General features: G+C 37.6%; 1 protein-coding gene across 1 annotated transcript in view; it reads right to left on the bottom strand.

Annotated features, from left to right (window-relative positions):
• Positions 1 to 11,827, bottom strand: part of LOC108512441 (zinc finger protein 43-like) — a 31,973-nt gene that overhangs the window by 3,837 nt on the left and 16,309 nt on the right. Inside the window, exons 5-6 of the mRNA XM_017847716.1 lie at positions 5,610 to 5,639; positions 4,184 to 4,335 (exon numbers count right to left, since the gene is read on the bottom strand). Coding sequence (XP_017703205.1) covers positions 4,184 to 4,335; positions 5,610 to 5,639 — 182 coding nt within the window. The remainder of the gene's footprint in view (positions 1 to 4,183; positions 4,336 to 5,609; positions 5,640 to 11,827) is intronic.

The raw sequence follows: 11,827 nt of genomic DNA, 5'->3' as shown, positions 1-11,827 counted from the left end.
TTTATAGCCCGATGCATACAGGATATGTAAGGTTACAGAGGTACAAAGGAATTCTTTTGGTTGCAGCATTACAACTGGTAATTGGTTAATACAATTAACAGTTTTCTATTTGTTCCCGCGCATTTAGTAAAACTACAAACGGTTGTGACCTTATCGGGGCTCTCTAGGTGGTGTTTCTGAGATGTGTGAGCGGGGGATGTGTTTGTGTTGGGCTCAGGAAGTTGGGACAAAATAGAGGATTGTGTTTGTACTGGGCCCAGAACTAAGATATGTGGCAGACACCGGTAATTAGAGCAGGACAGAGACTTTCACAACGTTTGTCCTTACAATGTCTGGAGTCTATAGATAACCTAATCAGTTAGGTCCAGGGTTGATCTTTAACTAGGCTCAGGGCGCCGCCCGGGCTGTCAGGGCGCCGCCCAGGCTGTTTGCCTGTGGACTTCATTTCTGCCTTTTAGTTTTTTACATTTGATCTCTTTCAGCACGTGATTACTATTAAGAAGAAACATGAATAACTCCTTTAACTAAAAAATAAGACAAAATTTCAGACAAGATACATTCTAAGAACATGTTTGAGAGACTCCCAGAATCTCTAACCAAGACAATTGTTCAGACCATGCCAGACAAAGCTACATTATGAAGACTGTAACAGGTAGCCTTTTTTAATGTCCAAATTTCAATCAAAGATTACAACATATATAAAATAAGGCAATACGGTTCCATAAAAATATAATTTTCTAAAAGAAACCATAAAAAAAGTATATACATTGATTTTAAAATTGAAAATAAATTGAATACTCAATAAGTGAAATAGGAAGACAGAGAACTATAGAAAATCAGAAAAATGAAGAACATAAATATTTAGAATATCAAAAAAACAGAAATTGTGGAGGTAATAAATATAAAAAATAACTGAAAAATCTTGAAAGAAACAATGATGTACAAATGAAGAAGCTCAACAAACAAACTAGGAAACACACAAAGATATTTATAACAAACACATATATAAGCACAATTTCAAAAGTCACAGACCAGAAGAGAATCTTGGGAGCTGCAAGATAAAAGTGATGCGTCATTTGCAAGCAGTCTTATGAGACAGCCAGTGAATTGTCAACAAAAATTTTGCAGGCCAGAAGGGAGGTGTGTGATAAAGTCAAACTCCTGAAAAATACAGTGATGAAGTAAGCATAATACCGTCAGCAAATCTGTCCTGACAAATAAAAGAAAAAAATTTTCAAAATAACAAAATTCCGAAAAGTATATTGGAACTCCATAAACCTTACATATAAAAGTACTGAAAGCAGTTGCTTCTATTGAAAATAACATGATTCAACAAAAACAACAAATAGTGAAATAAAAATACATTACTTTCGGGAGTGGGGAGGGATAGCATTAGGAGAAATACCTAATGTAAATGACAAGTTAATGGGTGCAGCACACTAACAAGGCCCATGTATACATATGTAACAAACCCGCACATTGTGCACATGTACCTTAGAACTTAAAAGTATAATAATAAAAGAAAAAATGAAATAAAAACAAAACAAACAAACACAAAAAACCACAATAACAAAAAATTACATTACTTTCTGGGAAAGATTATATGCACATATATACTTTTACTTCTAAGTATATGCACATACACCAAAATGGAATTTCTTAGCATTATTATAATGGTGCAGAAAACATTTTTATTCATTTCCTAAAATTTGAAAGAGAAAATCGCAGAAATCATTATAAACATCTGTTAATAAATACACCACATAAAAAGATACGATTAGCAAAATGAACAACAAATTTGAGGGGAGATGTAATGAGAAAAAAACTGTGCATGCAACTGAAGTTCCTTTTTACTAGATTGAAATATACTGTTGTATCTTTTGGAGGTTTATATAATCCCCAAGGTCCCAAGAAGAACATATGTGTATAGATAAATGAAACAAAATAAGAAAGAAGTAAAAGCATATCAATATAAAAATAAAAAGACACAAAGACAGAGAGAAAATGAGTGACCAAGATATAAGAATCAAATAAAGCAATGAATAAAATAACATTACTATGTCTTTCTGCTTCAGAAAATTAAATATATATCTTTAACTTTTCAATCAAGAGACATACTCTCAATAAAGAGATTTATTTAAATATTTTAAAAACTGATATCCAACTTGCCTTTCTATGAGAGTAAGCTGAGATATATTGATAAAAAAAAACTGAAAGTGGCAAGATGGATATAGATATTGCATAAAAATATTAACCAAATGAAAGAAGAGGTCAAAATAATATTACATAAGCTACATCTTAAGTGAAAAACTTTCACATTTTATAAAATGTACTACAAGTCAAAACTGCAAAGAGACAAAGAAGGACATTAAACAATAATAGATTCATTTACTGATAACGTAAGTCAAATGTGTGTGTGTGTGTCTCACATTAAGGTTCCAAATACATAAAGCAAATATTGACAGAATGGAAGAATCACCTAGACAGCAATATTATAGTAGAACATTTCAATAATTTACTTTCCATAATAAAAATTAAAAAAAAAAACCAAAACAGAATATTTGTAAGTGAAGAGAGGACTTGAAGGCAGTATAAAACTATTATTTCTAACAGAGGTATAGAGAAGTCTCCTCAACAATATCGGGATACACATGCTTCTTAATTGCTCATAAACATTCTGCTTAATAGACCACATGGTAGGCCAAAAAAGAAGTCTTAACACATTTGTTAAGACTGAAATTGTGTGGATTATATTATATGAACAAAATGGAATGAGAGTATAAAACAATAATAGAAAAAGATTAAAAATTTACAAATACATGGAAATTAAACAACACACTCTTGAGCATGCTCCTGTTCAAAGGTAGAAATAATTGATATTTTGAAAACGTCCATACTTCTCAAAGTAATCTACAGATTTAATGCAATATTGTTAAAAAATTCTCATTGCATTTTTGAGGAAATAGAAACAACAACCCCAAAAGTATATAAAATGTCAAGAGACAATAAAGTACCCAAGAGTCTTCAAAAAAAGAAAATGTTGAAGGCATTATAGTTCCTGATTTCAAAACACATTACAAAGCTACAGAATTAAAGTAATTTGGTATAAGTATAATGGTTAAAAAGTAGACTAATAAAATAGAATGCTGCAGCTATAGAAACTTTCACATATATGGTTATATGAAGAGTTATTTTCATATCCCTAATTATTGTAGCATTTTTACTGAAAGGCAATAGGTAAAAGCAATGCAAATTTCTTTTTTTTCTTTTTTTTTTAAGATGGAGTCTTACACTGTTGCCCAGACTGGAGCGCAGTGGCATGATCTCAGCTTACTGCAACCTCAGCCTCCCATGATCAAGTGATTCTCCTGCCTCAGCCTCCTGAGTAGCTGGGACTACAGGTGTGTGCCACCATGCCCGGCTATTTTTTGTATTTTTAGTAGAGACAGGATTTCACCATGTTGGCCAGGAAGGTCTTGATCTCTTGACCTTGTTATGTGCCTGCCTCAGCCTCTCAAAGTGCTGGGATTACAGCAATGAGCCACTGCACCCAGCAGAAATGGAAATTTCTGTCACCAAATTATCCAATAGATATAATTTGCAATATAAAAATACTGGAATATCACGCAGGATTTAAAAAGCAGGAAATATTCTAACAACTCTAAAAATAAAGTTTGATGACATTATGCAAAATAAAATGAGCTAGCCACAATAAGACAGAGATTGTATGAGACATATGAGGCAGTCACATTCTTAGAAAGAGAAAACAAAGTGGTTTTTGCAAAGTGCCAGAAAATCAGAAAAACTGGTTGTTGTTGTACATTGAGATTGAGCTTTGCAAGATAAAACATTCTAGGGGTATGTTGCATAACATTATAAATATAATTAATAGGACTAAACAGAATATTAAAAAATATTTGGTAATGAGGCAGGTGCGCTAACTCACATCTGTAATCCCAGGACTCTGGGAGGCCAAGGTGGGTGGATCACAAGGTCAGGACTTTGAGACCAGCCTGGGCAACAGAGTGAGCCAAAAGAATTGGTTGAAGCCAGGAGGCAGAGGTTGCAGTGAGCCAAGATCCCACCACTTCACCTCAGCCTGGGCAACAGAGTGAGACTCTGTCTCAAAAAAAAAAAAAAAAGATAATATTTTGTGTGTTTTGACAAGTAAAATGAACAATACCTAAAAGATCCAATTATAATAGTTTCAATATTATCTTCAAATTCCAAAGTGTTTCTCCCACACAGAAGTAATATAGATTCACAACAGATATTGGAATTAGAATTTTTATAACTGGTCACCTGACCAAGACTGAACGACCATTTACAACAAACCTACACAACAAATATACAAGTCATAAAATAAACAGAGATATTTATAGAGGCAAACAAACACAGAAGTAATTATATTGGCAGTAGACATGGCTGATTTATATTTGATTTTGCTAGACACTGCCTTAAATTGTACAGAGTTAAACACTGTCATACACAATTATAATATAATATAAAACACCGAAACACAAGCAGCTGGTGTTAGGTGTCATACCTTAAAATATGTAACACAATATAAAATATAAAATAAATATAAAAAATACATATAATATAAAATATATAACACAAAATTAAAATATGGAATGTCAAACATATTGGACACCATCAAGTAGATCAATATTTTCATGAAATGAATCTTAGAAGAATATAGGGCAAAAGTAATACAGAGGTTACTTGAAGAAAAAAAGGCTGAGAACTTCCCAAATTTTGAGGTAGTAAAAAAATTTCTAACCAATACTTAATTCAAAATTATTTTACTTTGAAAACAAGATAAAAACAAAGACTTTCCAAAATAAAAGTTCAGGGCATTTATTACAATTACCACAGTCCTACATAAAATGTTAAATGGTGGCCAGGCACAGTGGCTAGGCCTATAATTTTACAGCTTTAGGAAGTCAAGGCAGATAGATCACTTGAGACTAGTAGTTCAAGATCAGCCAGAGAAACATAGTGAGACTCTGCATACAAACAAAAAGAAATCCTAAAATGAGTCCATTATGTTGAAAAACAAAATGATACTAGAAGTATCACAAAACCGTATATAAACACAAAGCTGTCCATTAAATGTAAATAACAGACACATACAGAATTTTTTACTATCACAATGATGGGCATAAAACCCTTATAGTTCTTATTTAGATATAACAAACAAGATACAAATCTGCATAAATCTGTTAGTAGATACACAATGTAAGATAATATGGCTTTTAATATTAATAACAAATTGGAAAATATAACAGTACAGGTTTTGTATTTAATTGAAGGTGTGATGAGATTAAAATACATTGTTTTAACTTTAAGATGTTTTATAGGCCGGGCGCGGTGGCTCAAGCCTGTAATCCCAGCACTTTGGGAGGCCAAGGCGGGCGGATCACAAGGTCAGGAGTTCGAGACCAGCCTGGCCAATATGGTGAAACTCCATCTCTACTAAAAATACAAAAATTAGCTGGGAATGGTGGTGGACGCCTGTAGTCCCAGCTGCTCGGGAGGCTGAGGCAGGAGAATCATTTGAACCTGGGAGGCGGAGGTTGTAGAGAGCCAAGATCGGGCCACTGCACTACAGCCTGGGCGACACAGTGAGACTCGGTCTCAAAAAAAAAAAAAGATGTTTTATGTAATCTGTTTTTCAATATGGCTACATTATATTTCAAGATGATTACATTATACTTATGGAAAGTATGCAGAACAAAATAAAAAACAATCAAAGTACATGTCACAACAAAATTAAAACAAACAAAAATTAAGGGAGTAACACAGGAAATGAGAAAAGACATATCTACAAGAAACACATAAAATAGTAACAATGAGGTGGTTTCTGCAGATCAGCAGACTTAGTCTTTCCCCCTGCTGCTCTGAGGAATCTGGACAGTCCAGATGTATGGAATTTCCCCCATTGAAGCACACCCCCTTCACCAAGAAGCAGCCAGAGTGCTTTGTTAAGTGGTTCCTAAATCCTGTGCATCCTGACTAGGTGGGACTCCCCAACAGGCATTGTAAGACAACTTATAAAGAAGCATTCCCATTGTCATCAGTTCAGTGCCCATCTGGGATAAAGCTTACAGATGAAGGAGCAGGCAGTTCTCTCTGCTGTTCTACAGACTCCACTGGTGACACCTCCAGGTGTGGGAGAAACCCAGGCAAATAGGATCTGAAGTAGATCCCAAGCAAATCACAGAGGCCCTACAGAAGAGGGGCCTGACTGTTAAAGGAAAAACAGAAAGCAACAACAGCAGCACCAACAAAGATGTCGCCACAAAAACCCCATCCAAAGGTCAGCAGCCTCAAAGACCAAAGCTAGATAAACTCATGACAATGAGAAGAATCAATAAAAAAATGCTGTAAACTCAAAAAGCCAGAGTGTCTCTACTCCTCCAAATAATCACAACATATCTCCAACAAGAGCACAGAACTGGGAGAAAGCTGAGATGGATAAATCGAGAGAAGCAGGCTTCAGAAGGTGGGCAATAATGAACTTCAATGAGCTAATGAAGCATGTTCTAACCCAATGCAAAGAAGCTAAGAACCATGAAAAACATTACAGGAGCTGTTAACCCAAGTAATTAGTTCAGAGATGAACTTGACCGACCTGATGCAACTGAAAAACACAATATGAGAACTTCACAATGCAACCACAAGTATCAATAACTGAGTAGACCAAGCAGGGAAAAGAATTTCAGAGCTTGAAGAGTATCTTGCTGAAATAAGGCAGATAAGATTGAAAAAATAAAAAGGAATGAAAAAAATCTTCGAGAACTACTGGATTATGTAAAAAGACCAAACTTACAAGTGATTGCAGTACCCTGAAGAGATGGAAAGAATGGAACCAAGTTGGAAAACATACTTCAGGATATCATCCAGAAGAACTTTTCCAAGACAGGCCATCAATCAAATTCAGAAAATCCAGAGAACTCCAGTAAGATATTTCATGAGAAGATCAACCTCAAGACACATAATTATCAGATTCTTCAAGGTTAAACTTCAGGAAAAAATGATAAGAGCAGCCAAAGGGAAGGCCAGGTAGCCTACTAAAAATTGGACCTCTAAAAAGACACCCTACAAGCCAGAAGACATTGGGGGCCAATATTCAGCATTCTTAAAAAAATGAATTTCTAACCCAGAATATCCAGCAAAACTAAGCTTTATAAGTGAAGGAGAAATGAAATCATTTTCAGACAAACAAATGCTAAGGGAATTCATCACCACTAGGCCTGCCTTGCAAGAGCTCCTAAAAGCAGCACCAAATATGAAAAGAAGAAACCACTACCAGCAAATGAAAAACACACTGAACTACAAAGACCAGTGACACTATGAAACAACTACGTCAACAGGTCTGCAAAACAACCAGCTAGCACCACAAGAACAGGATCAAATTCACACATAACAATATTAACCTTAAATTTAAATGGACTAAATGCCCCAATTAATCCCAGCACTTTTGGAGGCCGAGGCGGGTGGATCACGAGGTCAAGAGATCAAGACCATACTAGCTAACACAGTGAAACCTCGTCTCTACTAAAAATACAAAAAATTAGCCGGGCATGGTGGCAGGTGCCTGTAATCCCAGCTACTCGGGAGGCTGAGGCAGGAGAATGGTGTGAACCTGGGAGGCAGAGCTGGCAGTGAGCCAAGATCGTGCCACTGCACTCCAGACTCCAGCCTGGGCAACAGTGTGAGACTCTGTCTAAAAAAAAAAAAAGAAAAGAAAAAGACAGAATGGCAAGCTGGTTAAAGAGTCAAGACTCACTGGTGTGCTGTATTCAAGAGACCCATCTCACATGCAAAGACACACATAGCCTGAAAATGAAGGGAGAAAAATTTACCAAGCAAATAAAATCAGAAAATAAGCAGGGGTGGCAATTGTAGTTTATGATAAAACAGACTTTAAACCAACAAAGATCAAAAAAGACAAGGAAGGACACTACATAATGGTAAAGGGTCAATTCAAGGAACACCCAGATTTGTTTTTATTGATTGATTGATTTTCTTTGAGACCAAGTCTCGCTCTGTCACCCAGGCTGGAGTGCAGTGGCATGATCTTGGCTCACTATAAGCTCCACCTCCCGGGTTCATGCCATTCTCCTGCCTCAGCCTCCCGAGTAGCTGGGACTACAGGCGCTCGCCACCATGCTTGGCTAATATTTTGTATTTTTAGTAGAGACAGGGTTTCACCTTGTTAGCCAGGATGGTCTTGATCTCCTTATCTCATGATCGGCCAGCCTCAGCCTCCAAAAGTGCTGGCATTACAGGCATGAGCCACCATGACAGGCCTTATTGATCTATTTTTTGAGATGGAATCTCACTCTGTTGCCCAGGCTAGAGTGCAATGGCACGATCTTGGCTCACTGCAACCTTCACTTCGCAGTTTCAAGTGATTCTCCTGCCTCAGCTTCCTGAGTAGGTGGGATTACAGGCACCAACCACTATTCCCAGCTAATTTGTTTTAATAGAGACAGGGTTTCACCATGTTGGCTAGGCTGGTCTCAAACTCCTGAACTCAGGGGATCTGCCCACCTTGGCCTCCCAAAGTGCTGGCATTACAGGCATGAGCCACATGTCCAGCCAGCACTCAGATTTATAAAACACACTTAGATACCTACAAAGAGCCTTAGACTCCCAAACAATGACAGTGGGAGACTTTAACACCCCACTGCCAATACTAGACAGATCTTTGGGAAAGAAAAATAACAAGGATATTCAGGACTTGAACTCAGCTATAGGTCAAGTGGACCTGATAGATATTTACAGAACTCACCAGCCAAAAACAACACAACACATTCTTCTAATTGCCACATGGCACTTACTCTAAAATTGATTATATAATTGGAAGTAAAACATTCCTTAGCAAATTCAAAAGAACTGAAATCATAACAGTTTCTCAGACCACAGTGCAATCAAATTAGAACTCAAGAGTAAGAAACTCACTCAAAACCACACAACTACATGGAAATTTAACAACATACTCCTGAATGACTTCTGAGTAAATAATAAAATTAAGTCAGAAATCAAAAAATTATTTGAAACCAATGAGAACAAAGAGGCAATATACCAGAATCTCTGGAATGCAGCTAAAGTAGTGTTAAGGGGAAAAAATAGCACTAAGTACCCACATCAAAAAGCTAGAAAGATCTCAAATTGACTCCCTAACATCACTACTGAAAGAAAAAGAACCAAGAGCAAACAAACCCCAAAGCCAGCAGAAGACAAAAAATAACCAGGATCAGAGTGGAACCATACGAGACAGAGACACAAAAAAAACCCTTCCAAAAAAAGTAATAAATCCAGGAGCTGTTTTTAAAAAAAATAAAAGAGATAGACCACTAGCTAGATTAATAAAGAAAAGAGGGAAGAATGAAATAGACACAATAAAAAATGATAAAGCAGATATCAGCAGTGACCCTACATTAATACAATCATCAGGGCTCGGCGTGGTGGATCATGCCTGTAATCCCAGCACTTTGGGAGGCCAAAGTGGGTGGATCACCTGAGGTCAGGAGTTATAGAGCGGCCTGGCCAACAAAGTGAAACCCTGTCTCTACTAAAAATAAAATAAAAAAAAAAAATTAGCCAGGCATGGTGGCTGGCGCTTATCATCTCAGCTACTCAGGGGGCTGAGGCAGGAGATCACTTGAACCCAGGAGGCGGAGGTTGCAGTGAGCCGAGATCACACCATCACACTCCAGGCTGGGGGACAAGAGCAAGACTTCATCTCAAAAAAAAAAAAAAAAAAAAGAAGAAGAAAAAAGAAATACAGTCATCAGAAAATACTATCAACACCTCTATGTACATAAACTGGAAAATCTAGAAGAAATGGATAAATTACTGGACACATAACCCTCCCAAGACTGAATCAGAAAGAAGTTGAATCACTGAATAGACCAACAACAAGTTCTGAAATTGAGACAGTAATAAATAGGCTACCAACCAAAAAAACCCCAGGACCAGATGGATTTACAGCTGGATTCTACCAGAGGTACAAAGAAGAGCTGGTACTATCTCTTCTGAAACCATTTTAAATGAAAGAAAAAGAGGAACTCCTCCGTAACTCATTTTATAAGATCAGCATCATTCTGATACTCAACCTGGCAGAGATATAAAAACAACAACAACAAAAACTTAAAACCAATATCCCTGATAAACACTGATGCAGGCCGGGCACGGTGGCTCTCACCTGTAATCCCAGCACTTTGAGAGGCCGAGGCAGGCAGATCAGTTGAGGTTAGGAGTTCAAGACCAGCCTGGCCAGCATGGTGAAACCCCATCTCTACTAAAAATACAAAAATTAGTTGGGTGTGGTGGTGCACGCCTGTGATCCCAGCTACTCAGGAAACTGAGTCAGGAGAACTGCTTGAACCCAGGAGGTGGAGGTTGCAATGAGCCGAGATTGTGCCACTGCACTCCAGCCTGGGCGACAGAGTGACACTCTGTCAAAAAAAAAAACAAAAAAACAAAACAAAACAAAAAAAATTGATGGAGAATGAGAAAACTATTTTAAAATTAATATGGAACCCAAAAAGGCCCCATATAGCCAAGACAATCTTAAGCAAAAAGAACAAAGCTGGATTCATCATGCTATCCAATTAAAACTATGCTACAAGGTTGTAGTAACCAAAACAGCCTGGCACTGGTATAAAAACAGACACATAGACCCGTGAAACAGAATAAAGAACTCGGAAATAAGACTGTATATCTACAACCACCTGATCTTTGAAAACCTGACAAAACAAGCCATAAGGAAAGAACTCCCTATTTAATAAATGGTTCTGGGAGAACTGACTAGCTATATGCAGAGAATGGAAACTGGATGTGGTTAAGAAAAAGAGCAAGTGTGAGGTGAAAAAGCCAGGTTCAGGCCAGGCACAGAGACTCACGCCTGTAATCCAAGCACTTTGGGAGGTCAATGAGGTCAGGAGTTTGAGACCAGCCTGACCAACATGGTGAAATCCCATCTCTACTAAAAAACTACAAAAATTAGCTAGGCATGGTGGCGGGTGCCTGTAATCCCAGCTATTTGGGAGGCTGAGGCAAGGGAATCCCTTGAACCAGGGAGGCAGAGGTTGCAGTGAGCCATGATGGTGCCATTGCACTCCAGCCTAGACTACAGAGTGAAACTCCATCTCGAAAAAATTAAAAAAGCCGGCTTCTTTTAATGAACTGCTCTCATTTGAATTAATGAAATGTAAACTTTCTGATTATCAAAAGGCTGGTGCTAAGGCATTTATGAGAAATTTGCCCCCATGACCAAAAAACCTCCCTACCTAGTTCCACATCCAACATGGAGGATTACAATGCAGCATGAGGTTTGCAGAACATGGACATCCAAACCATATCACAGACAAACTAGGCTTAACAGACACGTAGAAAATTTTTCAGTTAAAAGCAAAATAATACACAATATTCTTATTTGTACTTGATGTATTCTGTTAGAACACATAACAAGTCTTATTAAAGAATACCAGCTGGGTGTAGTGGCAGATATGTATAATTTCAACAATTTGGAAGACAAAAAGTGAGAGGATCCCTTGGGACCACAAGTATAAGACCAGTGTCGGCCGGGCGCGGTGGCTCAAGCCTGTAATCCCAGCACTTTGGGAGGCCAAGACGGGCGGATCACGAGGTCAGGAGATCGAGACCATCCTGGCTAACCCAGTGAAACCCCGTCTCTACCAAAAAATACAAAAAAAAAAACTAGCTGGGCGAGGTGGTGGGCGCCTGTAGTCCTAGCTACTCGGGAGGCTGAGGCAGGAGAATGGCATAAACCCAGGGGCGGAGCTTGCAG

This window comes from Rhinopithecus bieti, unplaced genomic scaffold (genome assembly GCF_001698545.2).
Source record: "Rhinopithecus bieti isolate Rb0 unplaced genomic scaffold, ASM169854v2 scaffold_30803, whole genome shotgun sequence".
Classification (NCBI taxonomy): Eukaryota; Metazoa; Chordata; class Mammalia; order Primates; family Cercopithecidae; genus Rhinopithecus; species Rhinopithecus bieti.
This window is presented reverse-complemented; position numbering and strand designations above follow the sequence as displayed.